This window comes from Haliotis rufescens, unplaced genomic scaffold (assembly GCF_023055435.1).
Source record: "Haliotis rufescens isolate VD_foot unplaced genomic scaffold, xgHalRufe1.0.p SCAF_19, whole genome shotgun sequence".
NCBI classification, from domain to species: Eukaryota; Metazoa; Mollusca; class Gastropoda; order Lepetellida; family Haliotidae; genus Haliotis; species Haliotis rufescens.
The window spans coordinates 10,243,929-10,258,381 of NW_025963879.1; the positions used below are offsets into that span (position 1 = coordinate 10,243,929).

Sequence of the window (14,453 nt, forward strand, 5' to 3'; positions counted from 1 at the left end):
ATTCAGTACTGTTGTGGTATGTATGATGGTTAGTTGATCATGATATTCAGTACTGTTGTGGTATGTATGATGGTAAGTTGATCATGATATTCAGTACTGTTGTGGTATGTATGATGGTAAGGTGATCACGATATTCAGTACTGTTGTGGTATGTATGATGGTAAGGTGACCATGATATTCAGTACTGTTGTGGGAGGTATGATGGTAAGTTGATCATGATATTCAGTCCTGTTGTGGTATGTATGATGGTAAGTTGACCATGATATTCAGTCCTGTTGTGGTATGTATGATGGTAAGGTGATCACGATATTCAGTACTGTTGTGGTATGTATGATGGTAAGGTGATCATGATATTCAGTCCTGTTGTGGTATGTATGATGGTAAGTTGATCACGATATTCAGTACTGTTGTGGTATGTATGATGGTACGTTGATCATGATATTCAGTCCTGTTGTGGTATGTATGATGGTAAGGTGATCATGATATTCAGTACTGTTGTGGTATGTATGATGGTAAGTTGACCATGACATTCAGTCCTGTTGTGGTATGTATGATGGTAAAGTGATCACGATATTCAGTAATGTTGTGGTATGTATGATGGTAAGTTGATCATGATATTCAGTCCTGTTGTGGTATGTATGATGGTACGTTGATCATGATATTCAGTCCTGTTGTGGTATGTATGATGGTAAGTTGATCATGATATTCAGTACTGTTGTGGTATGTATGATGGTAAGTTGATCATGATATTCACTACTGTATTGGGAGGTATGATGGTAAGGTGACCATGATATTCAGTACTGTTGTGGTATGTATGATGGTAAGTTGATCATGATATTCAGTCCTGTTGTGGTATGTATGATGGCAAGTTGATCATGATATTCAGTCCTGTTGTGGTATGTATGATGGTAAGTTGATCATGATATTCAGTACTGTTGTGGTATGTATGATGGTAAGTTGATCACGATATTCAGTACTGTTGTGGTATGTATGATGGTAAGGTGACCATGATATTCAGTACTGTTGTGGTATGTATGATGGTAAGTTGATCACGATTTTCAGTACCGTTGTTGTATGTATGATGGTAAGTTGATCATGATATTTAGTACTGTTTGGTATGTATGATGGTAAGGTGACCATGATATTCAGTACTGTTGTGGTATGTATGATGGTAAGTTGATCACGATATTCAGTACTGTTGTGGTATGTATGATGGTAAGGTGATCATGATATTCAGTACTGTATTGGGAGGTATGATGGTAAGGTGACCATGATATTCAGTCCCGTTGTGGTATGTATAATGGTAAGTTGATCATGATATTCAGTACTGTTGTGGTATGTATGATGGTAAGGTGATCATGATATTCAGTACTGTTGTGGTATGTATGATGGTAAGTTGATCATGATATTCAGTACTGTATTGGGAGGTATGATGGTAAGGTGACCATGATATTCAGTACTGTTGTGGTATGTATAATGGTAAGTTGATCATGATATTCAGTACTGTTGTGGTATGTATGATGGTAAGGTGATCATGATATTCAGTACTGTTGTGGTATGTATGATGGTAAGTTGATCATGATATTCAGTACTGTTGTGGTATGTATGATGGTTAGTTGATCATGATATTCAGTACTGTTGTGGTATGTATGATGGTAAGTTGATCATGATATTCAGTACTGTTGTGGTATGTATGATGGTAAGAAGATCACGATATTCAGTACTGTTGTGGTATGTATGATGGTAAGGTGACCATGATATTCAGTACTGTTGTGGGAGGTATGATGGTAAGTTGATCATGATATTCAGTCCTGTTGTGGTATGTATGATGGTAAGTTGACCATGATATTCAGTCCTGTTGTGGTATGTATGATGGTAAGGTGATCACGATATTCAGTACTGTTGTGGTATGTATGATGGTAAGGTGATCATGATATTCAGTCCTGTTGTGGTATGTATGATGGTAAGGTGATCACGATATTCAGTACTGTTGTGGTATGTATGATGGTACGTTGATCATGATATTCAGTCCTGTTGTGGTATGTATGATGGTAAGGTGATCATGATATTCAGTACTGTTGTGGTATGTATGATGGTAAGTTGACCATGACATTCAGTCCTGTTGTGGTATGTATGATGGTAAAGTGATCACGATATTCAGTAATGTTGTGGTATGTATGATGGTAAGTTGATCATGATATTCAGTCCTGTTGTGGTATGTATGATGGTACGTTGATCATGATATTCAGTCCTGTTGTGGTATGTATGATGGTAAGTTGATCATGATATTCAGTACTGTTGTGGTATGTATGATGGTAAGTTGATCATGACATTCAGTACTGTATTGGGAGGTATGATGGTAAGGTGACCATGATATTCAGTACTGTTGTGGTATGTATGATGGTAAGTTGATCATGATATTCAGTCCTGTTGTGGTATGTATGATGGCAAGTTGATCATGATATTCAGTCCTGTTGTGGTATGTATGATGGTAAGTTGATCATGATATTCAGTCCTGTTGTGGTATGTATGATGGCAAGTTGATCATGATATTCAGTCCTGTTGTGGTATGTATGATGGTAAGTTGATCATGATATTCAGTACTGTTGTGGTATGTATGATGGTAAGTTGATCATGATATTCAGTACTGTTGTGGTATGTATGATGGTAAGGTGACCATGATATTCAGTCCCGTTGTGGTATGTATAATGGTAAGTTGATCATGATATTCAGTACTGTTGTGGTATGTATGATGGTAAGGTGATCATGATATTCAGTCCTGTTGTGGTATGTATGATGGTAAGTTGATCATGATATTCAGTACTGTTGTGGTATGTATGATGGTTAGTTGATCATGATATTCAGTACTGTTGTGGTATGTATGATGGTAAGTTGATCATGATATTCAGTACTGTTGTGGTATGTATGATGGTAAGGTGATCACGATATTCAGTACTGTTGTGGTATGTATGATGGTAAGGTGACCATGATATTCAGTACTGTTGTGGGAGGTATGATGGTAAGTTGATCATGATATTCAGTCCTGTTGTGGTATGTATGATGGTAAGGTGATCATGATATTCAGTCCTGTTGTGGTATGTATCATGGTAAGGTGATCATGATATTCAGTACTGTTGTGGTATGTATGATGGTAAGGTGATTACGATATTCAGTACTGTTGTGGTATGTATGATGGTAAGGTGATCACGATATTCAGTCCTGTTGTGGTAAGTATGATGGTAAGATGATCACGATATTCAGTACTGTTGTGGTATGTATGATGGTTCGTTGATCATGATATTCAGTCCTGTTGTGGTATGTATGATGGTAAGTTGATCATGATATTCAGTACTGTTGTGGTATGTATGATGGTAAGTTGATCACGATATTCAGTACTGTTGTGGTATGTATGATGGTAAGTTGATCATGATATTCAGTCCTGTTGTGGTATGTATGATGGTAAGGTGATCATGATATTCAGTACTGTTGTGGTATGTATGATGGTAAGGTGATCATGATATTCTGTACTGTTGTGGTATGTATGATGGTAAGGTGATCACGACATTCAGTACTGTTGTGGTATGTATGATGGTAAGGTGATCACGATATTCAGTCCTGTTGTGGTATGTATGATGGTAAGGTGATCACGATATTCAGTCCTGTTGTGGTATGTATGATGGTACGTTGATCATGATATTCAGTCCTGTTGTGGTATGTATGATGGTTAGTTGATCATGATATTCAGTAATGTTGTGGTATGTATGATGGTAAGTTGATCACGATATTCAGTCCTGTTGTGGTATGTATGATGGTAAGTTGACCATGATATTCAGTCCTGTTGTGGTATGTATGATCGTAAGTTGATCATGATATTCAGTCCTGTTGTGGTATGTATGATGGTAAGTTGATCATGATATTCAGTACTGTTGTGGTATGTATGATGGTAAGGTGATCATGATATTCAGTCCTGTTGTGGTATGTATGATGGTAAGGTGATCACGATATTCAATAATGTTGTGGTATGTATGATGGTAAGTTGATCATGATATTCAGTACTGTTGTGGTATGTATGATGGTAAGGTGAACACGATATTCAGTACTGTTGTGGTATGTATGATGGTAAGTTGATCATGATATTCAGTACTGTTGTGGTATGTATGATGGTAAGGTGATCACGATATTCAGTACTGTTGTGGTATGTATGATGGTAAGTTGATCATGATATTCAGTACTGTTGTGGGAGGTATGATGGTAAGTTGATCATGATATTCAGTCCTGTTGTGGTATGTATGATGGTAAGTTGATCATGATATCCAGTCCTGTTGTGGTATGTATGATGGTAAGTTGATCATGATATTCAGTCCTGTTGTGGTATGTATGATGGCAAGTTGATCATGATATTCAGTCCTGTTGTGGTATGTATGATGGTAAGTTGATCATGATATTCAGTACTGTTGTGGTATGTATGATGGTAAGTTGATCATGATATTCAGTACTGTATTGGGAGGTATGATGGTAAGGTGACCATGATATTCAGTCCCGTTGTGGTATGTATAATGGTAAGTTGATCATGATATTCAGTACTGTTGTGGTATGTATGATGGTAAGGTGATCATGATATTCAGTACTGTTGTGGTATGTATGATGGTAAGTTGATCATGATATTCAGTACTGTTGTGGTATGTATGATGGTTAGTTGATCATGATATTCAGTACTGTTGTGGTATGTATGATGGTAAGTTGATCATGATATTCAGTACTGTTGTGGTATGTATGATGGTAAGGTGATCACGATATTCAGTACTGTTGTGGTATGTATGATGGTAAGGTGACCATGATATTCAGTACTGTTGTGGGAGGTATGATGGTAAGTTGATCATGATATTCAGTCCTGTTGTGGTATGTATGATGGTAAGTTGACCATGATATTCAGTCCTGTTGTGGTATGTATGATGGTAAGGTGATCACGATATTCAGTACTGTTGTGGTATGTATGATGGTAAGGTGATCATGATATTCAGTCCTGTTGTGGTATGTATGATGGTAAGGTGATCACGATATTCAGTACTGTTGTGGTATGTATGATGGTACGTTGATCATGATATTCAGTCCTGTTGTGGTATGTATGATGGTAAGTTGATCATGATATTCAGTACTGTTGTGGTATGTATGATGGTAAGTTGACCATGACATTCAGTCCTGTTGTGGTATGTATGATGGTAAAGTGATCACGATATTCAGTAATGTTGTGGTATGTATGATGGTAAGTTGATCATGATATTCAGTCCTGTTGTGGTATGTATGATGGTAAGTTGATCATGATATTCTGTCCTGTTGTGGTATGTATGATGGTACGTTGATCATGATATTCAGTACTGTTGTGGTATGTATGATGGTAAGTTGATCATGATATTCAGTACTGTATTGGGAGGTATGATGGTAAGGTGACCATGATATTCAGTACTGTTGTGGTATGTATGATGGTAAGTTGATGATGATATTCAGTCCTGTTGTGGTATGTATGATGGCAAGTTGATCATGATATTCAGTCCTGTTGTGGTATGTATGATGGTAAGTTGATCATGATATTCAGTACTGTTGTGGTATGTATGATGGTAAGTTGATCATGATATTCAGTACTGTTGTGGTATGTATGATGGTAAGGTGACCATGATATTCAGTCCCGTTGTGGTATGTATAATGGTAAGTTGATCATGATATTCAGTACTGTTGTGGTATGTATGATGGTAAGGTGATCATGATATTCAGTACTGTTGTGGTATGTATAATGGTAAGTTGATCATGATATTCAGTACTGTTGTGGTATGTATGATGGTTAGTTGATCATGATATTCAGTACTGTTGTGGTATGTATGATGGTAAGTTGATCATGATATTCAGTACTGTTGTGGTATGTATGATGGTAAGGTGATCACGATATTCAGTACTGTTGTGGTATGTATGATGGTAAGGTGACCATGATATTCAGTACTGTTGTGGGAGGTATGATGGTAAGTTGATCATGATATTCAGTACTGTTGTGGTATGTATGATGGTAAGTTGACCATGATATTCAGTCCTGTTGTGGTATGTATGATGGTAAGGTGATCACGATATTCAGTACTGTTGTGGTATGTATGATGGTAAGGTGATCATGATATTCAGTCCTGTTGTGGTATGTATGATGGTAAGGTGATCACGATATTCAGTACTGTTGTGGTATGTATGATGGTACGTTGATCATGATATTCAGTCCTGTTGTGGTATTTATGATGGTAAGGTGATCATGATAGTCAGTACTGTTGTGGTATGTATGATGGTAAGTTGACCATGATATTCAGTCCTGTTGTGGTATGTATGATGGTAAAGTGATCACGATATTCAGTAATGTTGTGGTATGTATGATGGTAAGTTGATCATGATATTCAGTCCTGTTGTGGTATGTATGATGGTAAGTTGATCATGATATTCAGTCCTGTTGTGGTATGTATGATGGTAAGTTGATCATGATATTCAGTACTGTTGTGGTATGTATGATGGTAAGTTGATCATGATATTCAGTACTGTATTGGGAGGTATGATGGTAAGGTGACCATGATATTCAGTACTGTTGTGGTATGTATGATGGTAAGTTGATCATGATATTCAGTACTGTTGTGGTATGTATGATGGTAAGGTGATCATGATATTCATTACTGTTGTGGTATGTATGATGGTAAGTTGATCACGATATTCAGTACTGTTGTGGTATGTATGATGGTAAGGTGATCACGATATTCAGTACTGTTGTGGTATGTATGATGGTAAGTTGATCATGATATTCAGTACTGTTGTGGTATGTATGATGGTAAGTTGATCATGATATTCAGTACTGTTGTGGTATGTATGATGGTAAGTTGATCATGATATTCAGTACTGTTGTGGTATGTATGATGGTAAGTTGATCACGATTTTCAGTACTGTTGTTGTATGTATGATGGTAAGTTGATCACGATATTCAGTACTGTTTGGTATGTATGATGGTAAGGTGACCATGATATTCAGTACTGTTGTGGTATGTATGATGGTAAGTTGATCACGATATTCAGTACTGTTGTGGTATGTATGATGGTAAGGTGATCACGATATTCAGTACTGTTGTGGTATGTATGATGGTAAGTTGATCATGATATTCAGTACTGTTGTGGTATGTATGATGGTAAGGTGATCACCATATTCAGTACTGTTGTGGTATGTATGATGGTAAGTTAATCATGATATTCAGTACTGTTGTGGTATGTATGATGGTAAGGTGATCACGATATTCAGTACTGTTGTGGTATGTATGATGGTAAGTTGATCATGATATTCAGTACTGTTCTGGTATGTATGATGGTAAGTTGATCATGATATTCAGTACTGTTGTGGTATGTATGATGGTAAGGTGACCATGATATTCAGTACTGTTGTGGTATGTATGATGGTAAGTTGATCATGATATTCAGTACTGTTGTGGTATGTATGATGGTAAGGTGATCATGATATTCAGTACTGTTGTGGTATGTATGATGGTAAGTTGATCATGATATTCAGTACTGTTGTGGTATGTATGATGGTAAGTTAATCATGATATTCAGTACTGTTGTGGTATGTATGATGGTAAGGTGATCATGATATTCAGTACTGTTGTGGTATGTATGATGGTTAGTTGATCATGATATTCAGTACTGTTGTGGTATGTATGATGGTAAGGTGATCATGATATTCAGTACTGTTGTGGTATGTATGATGGTAAGTTGATCATGATATTCAGTACTGTTTTGGTATGTATGATGGTAAGGTGACCATGATATTCAGTACTGTTGTGGTATGTATGATGGTAAGGTGATCATGATATTCCGTACTGTTGTGGTATGTATGATGGTAAGTTGATCATGATATTCAGTACTGTTGTGGTATGTATGATGGTAAGTTGATCATGATATTCAGTACTGTTGTGGTATGTATGATGGTAAGTTGATCATGATATTCAGTACTGTTGTGGTATGTATGATGGTTAGTTGATCATGATATTCAGTCCTGTTGTGGTATGTATGATGGTAAGTTGATCATGACATTCAGTCCTGTTGTGGTATGTATGATGGTAAAGTGATCACGATATTCAGTAATGTTGTGGTATGTATGATGGTAAGTTGATCATGATATTCAGTCCTGTTGTGGTATGTATGATTGTAAGTTGATCACGATATTCAGTACTGTTGTGGTATGTATGATGGTACGTTGATCATGATATTGAGTACTGTTGTGGTTTAATGATGGTAAGGTGACCATGATATTCAGTACTGTTGTGGTATGTATGATGGTACGTTGATCATGATATTCAGTCCTGTTGTGGTATGTATGATGGTAAGTTGATCATGATATTCAGTACTGTTGTGGCATGTATGATGGTAAGTTGATCATGATATTCAGTACTGTTGTGGGAGGTATGATGGTAAGGTGACCATGATATTCAGTACTGTTGTGGTATGTATGATGGTTAGTTGATCATGATATTCCGTACTGTTTTGGGAGGTATGATGGTAAGGTGACCATGATATTCAGTACTGTTGTGGTATGTATGATGATAAGGTGACCATGATATTCAGTACTGTTGTGGTATGTATGATGGTAAGGTGATCATGATATTCAGTCCTGTTGTGGTATGTATGATGGTAAGTTGATCATGATATTCAGTCCTGTTGTGGTATGTATGATGGTACGTTGATCATGATATTGAGTACTGTTGTGGTTTAATGATGGTAAGGTGACCATGATATTCAGTACTGTTGTGGTATGTATGATGGTACGTTGATCATGATATTCAGTCCTGTTGTGGTATGTATGATGGTAAGTTGATCATGATATTCAGTACTGTTGTGGCATGTATGATGGTAAGTTGATCATGATATTCAGTACTGTTGTGGGAGGTATGATGGTAAGGTGACCATGATATTCAGTACTGTTGTGGTATGTATGATGGTTAGTTGATCATGATATTCCGTACTGTTTTGGGAGGTATGATGGTAAGGTGACCATGATATTCAGTACTGTTGTGGTATGTATGATGATAAGGTGACCATGATATTCAGTACTGTTGTGGTATGTATGATGGTAAGTTGATCATGATATTCAGTCCTGTTGTGGTATGTATGATGGTAAGTTGATCATGATATTCAGTCCTGTTGTGGTATGTATGATGGTACGTTGATCATGATATTCAGTACTGTTGTGGTATGTATGATGGTAAGTTGATCATGATATTCAGTACTGTTGTGGTATGTATGATGGTAAGTTGATCACGATATTCAGTACTGTTGTGGTATGTATGATGGTAAGGTGACCATGATATTCAGTACTGTTGTGGTATGTATGATGGTAAGTTGATCACGATATTCAGTACTGTTGTGGTATGTATGATGGTAAGGTGATCACGATATTCAGTACTGTTGTGGTATGTATGATGGTAAGTTGATCATGATATTCAGTACTGTTGTGGTATGTATGATGGTAAGGTGACCATGATATTCAGTACTGTTGTGAGAGGTATGATGGAAAGTTGATGATGATATTCAGTACTGTTGTGGTATGTATGATGGTAAGGTGATCATGATATTCAGTACTGTTGTGGTATGTATGATGGTAAGTTGATCATGATATTCAGTCCTGTTGTGGTATGTATGATGGTAAGTCGATCATGATATTCAGTACTGTTGTGGTATGTATGATGGTAAGTTGATCATGATATTCAGTAATGTTGTGGTATGTATGATGGTAAGTTGATCATGATATTCAGTACTGTTGTGGGAGGTAAGATGGTAAGTTGATCGTGATATTCAGTACTGTTGTGGTATGTATGGTGGTACGTTGATCACGATATTCAGTCCTGTTGTGGTATGTATGATGGTACGTTGATCGTGATATTCAGTCCTGTTGTGGTATGTATGATGGTAAGTTGATCACGATATTCAGTCCTGTTGTGGTATGTATGATGGTACGTTGATCATGATATTGAGTCCTGTTGTGGTATGTATGATGGTACGTTGATCACGATATTCAGTCCTGTTGTGGTATGTATGATGGTACGTTGATCATGATATTCAGTCCTGTTGTGGTATGTATGATGGTACGTTGATCATGATATTCAGTCCTGTTGTGGTATGTATGATAGTAAGGTGATCACGATATTCAGTACTGTTGTGGTATGTATGATTGTAAGTTGATCACGATATTCAGTACTGTTGTGGTATGTATGATGGTACGTTGATCATGATATTGAGTACTGTTGTGGTTTAATGATGGTAAGGTGACCATGATATTCAGTACTGTTGTGGTATGTATGATGGTACGTTGATCATGATATTCAGTCCTGTTGTGGTATGTATGATGGTACGTTGATCATGATATTCAGTACTGTTGTGGTATGTATGATGGTACGTTGATCATGATATTCAGTACTGTTGTGGTAATGCATCATGGTAAGGTGACCATGATATGTTTCGGTATATGCCACAGAAGCATGTTAATCATAAGAGTTCAGCATCAGTTTAACAATACAGCGTCTTAACAATGACAATATTTTCGGTATACTACTTTCTGTTTATTTAGAAATTGACAAGTGGCGTTATATTTACATTCGCAAAAGCAAGCTTTAACATAAAGCGCATAAGTTACAACAAGTTATAACGTACATTTGCGACCTAAGACTAATAAACATCAGACAACACTTTTAGGCCGCTTTACACGGAGAGATCTAAGTTTTCTTTTTCTCGCCTTTTCAAGTTCAGTGAGAGAGTCTTTTCTATTGGAGAAGTATGACTTCCCTGGCAGTAGTGAGTTCCTGCTCCTTGGTCGCTGATACTTGCCTGTGTTGGGCCGACCCGGCTGTAGGGGCTCCACGCCAAGCTTCTCAATGTCTTTGATGATTTCACTGGTCACGTCGGTTACAGAGCGAGGTCGCAGGTCACGGGGTTTGACGGAACCACGTCCTCGACTGTAAGTTGTGTTGCCTGACTTGGGCCGTCGTAAGATTGCGTTGTTAGCGTTGATGAGTTTGGCGTTATGCTTCTTCTGGCACGTGATGCATATACGGGGCACGGGATTGCTGAGAATTGATTCGATCTGTTCTTCTTGATGAACTTGCCTCATGTAGGCTTCGTACCTGTTGTCATGACAACTTCCGGTACATAGTTGCTGGCGGCACAGGGTGCAAGTATTTGGCTGCAGTGCCTTTTCGGGACAGTCCCCAACACATGCAGGCTGAAGGCAGTTGTTACAGCACCGCCTGTCACGTGACTTAGCACTTGGGACTCTTTGTTTGGTCCTCTGTCGCAATCTCTTGGTCTCCCATTCGACCGTTTCACTTTGAAGCTTCTCAATGTCCACTAAACGGTCAAGAATTGTCTCAACGGCCTTGGCCATGGGCCTCACTGACAGTATGTCCCGCCAGTCGTATTTCTGGCGTGCTATCACCTTCAGATCTAAACGACCAAATGGCTCAGGCAAGGTCGTTTCAAACTCGTAAGCAGGAATGTCAACATGCTCGGCGTCGAAGTCGAACCTACGTCTGTCCCTTCGATCCTCAGGCACATAGATGGCATCCAACTTTTCTGGTCGCAGTTGTAGTTGGGGCACCGGTCTATTGCTATCTACCGGCGGCTCGGGCTCGCTGTCAGAGTCAGACGAAGAATCATGATTATCGGAGTTGGGACTGTCTATCCCACTGGTGCTCACATCATCATCTTTAACTCTGTCCCCAAAGTTGTGGGGAGTGATTCGGCTCCTCCCTAGGAGGTCGGCCAGGACATTGGGGCTCAGGGTATCGAAATCTCCCGGGGTTACGTCAAGGGTCTCGCTCGTCCTCAGGCCACAGGAGGGGCGGTATGCCCCCGGGGGCACGGATCGTGGTCGCTGAGGGGGCTTTGGCACGGCGCTTGATGGCCGACTTGATGGGGGTCTGAAATAATGATAAAACTATTTGGCGGACCCCGACTATTATTAAAGCCAAACTGGCAAGTCAGGCACAACAATATTTCGGATTAGTTTTCACCAGTGATATGGAACTTGTTCGCAGTACGATTAAGCTGGTATATCAATACAATTGAGTGATTTATTCACACTTAAGGCTGCGATTCAAAATGCTTGTCGTAAGAGGCGACTAACTGGATCGGGTGTTCAGGCTCTGACTTGGTTGATGCATGTCATCGTATCCTAATTGCGTGGATCGATGGTCGTGATGTCAATCACTTGATTGTCCAGACTCGATTATTTACAGAACGCCGTCATATAGCTGAAATATTGCTGAGTTCGGCGTTAAACAGCAAACAACCAACCAAATGTTTTTATTTTGTAAAATTACCACTAACACCTTGTGTATACCACGTACCGTCTGTCGGCCCTTCCGCTGATGGGCCTGCATCGGGTGATTGTGGGCTCGAACTCGTCATGTTTGAGAGGCAGCCACTGTTTGTGTTGGAAGGCCTTGAGGCTTGCGGCCAGGTGACTGTGATACACCTGGTTGAGACTGTCCCCCGTCCTTCCTCCTCCGACCCCACCTCCTCCTCCGACGACCCCGCCTCCTCCTCCCCCGGGTTTGCCTGAACTGTACAGCTTCTGAAAACATCAATGCGTGAGGTGGAAAAGTAAAGAAGACTTTCTGGAAACAGGCAGATTTGCCTCGTGAAACTGGTCGCTATATGACCGAAACATGCAGAATGTTAATATTAACTCACTCACACGCTTTGTGAAATCGCCATTCTACTGTCTGAAGCGTTCAGCTTCCCAACACTGAACATTAAGGAACTGTACTGCATAAGCGTCGGATCTCCGCAACCCCTCCCCAGCCCCAGTTTTTTTATAGATGAAAAAATATAATCACATAGCCAATACGTAAAAACCTGTTATTAGGATATTTTTGTTTAAATACATGCTTTTGTACATTTTCATTATGATTCATTCTTTGAAAGTGCAATGTAGTCACTGACATGTATACATCGAAATAACATCGGATGTGTAAAATCTTCTGTGACATTTTGCACGTGTTCTCGAATCCTCAACAGTTGTATACAACATAGCATTTTGATCATCCGGAATTTTCTCCCTAAAGACGCAGTCTTCAGCTAATGATGGTGTCTTCCAGGTATAGCGTACTACACATATTAACGTTAGTCTCCATGTTCCTACTGACGCCCATTGACCCACGCATAGTAGGCGTTCTGTTGATACACTAGTGCAAATACGAAATGTTTAATGTCAACTGCAAATGAATTTTATGATGAGTTTGATTAACTTAGAAAACAAGTGTGTACAGAAACAAAATTATAAAAGTTATTTCGAAATAAAGAACTATGTTGATACAAATGAAAGTATGCTTTTATGCCATTTTAAAACTTGGTAATTTGCCACTGTCCCATTATCCATTTCTGACCGTTCAAAGAAGATAATGATTTCCAAAGTCTTCAGGTACAATGGCGGATGCTTCCACAAATCATTTCATCTGTGTCGAAAGAGAGGGAATGCTTGATTAACTTGTTTAAAGTTACATTGCTGGTACAATCGGGTATATGCTGTCGAGTTTTGATGTGCATTCCACAGCTACTGAAGATTTACCTGGCAATACCAGTCTCTACTGCAAGATCATGTTCTAGGAGACTAAAATACACCTTAGAAGTACCATGACCCAGCAACGTCTCAACAACATCATGCTGTTACTACACATGCAGAAGGAAGATACAGACAACATGTGCCTTATGGACATTTGCACATGCACACTTCCTGCCACTGCTTACTTATAAGCAGCAGAATGTCCGCACTTTCACACAGCTGACGTAATTTAAAATTAATATATTGTGTTAAGTGTCAACAAAATCAGTAAATACGCCATCGTGTCACTGAATTTTCTGATCCATCACCTGATTGTCTGGTGTGTCTACAGATCGCAGGAGTACTGCTGTGCGTGATTAGGCAACGTTACACACACACACACACACACACACACACACACACACACGTTTGTATAGACGTATAGACATTGTATAGACCTCCCCAACTTAACCTACACTGCGATGAATCAAACATATAAATATGCATGTATATGAAAATGTTTGGGTAGGTTGAGCTAATAACCCTGAACAGATGTCACTAGTTTTAAGCTAAACATACATCTATTCTAATATGGAAGCCAGAACCCAACTTAGTAAACAATGCCTTCATGTAGTGATAATATCAACTGGATTGGACTAATTTATCGAACATAATATTGAAACATGCTTCCTCTCCGCCATATATTTCACTTTACTGCAAAGTTAGTTTAAGATTACGTCATCAACAAGCTTCATATCCTGTCACATAAACAAAACTACATGAGCTATTCGCAGATCACTTGTCACAACTTGCATGCACGTGTGTGTGTGTGTGCGTGTGTGTGTCTGTGTGTG

General features: G+C 38.8%; 1 protein-coding gene across 5 annotated transcripts in view; it reads right to left on the reverse strand.

Moving 5' to 3' along the window:
* Positions 1–10,596: 10,596 nt before the first annotated feature.
* LOC125381653 overlaps positions 10,597–14,453 on the reverse strand; it is a 63,063-nt gene continuing 59,206 nt past the window's right edge. For all 5 annotated transcript variants that reach the window (XM_048398850.1, XM_048398848.1, XM_048398849.1 and 2 more), the window contains 2 exons: positions 12,404–12,630; positions 10,597–11,974 (listed from right to left, as the gene is read on the reverse strand). In XM_048398850.1, the coding sequence (XP_048254807.1) occupies positions 10,735–11,974; positions 12,404–12,630 (1,467 nt within the window). In that variant the 3' untranslated portion in view covers positions 10,597–10,734. The remainder of the gene's footprint in view (positions 11,975–12,403; positions 12,631–14,453) is intronic.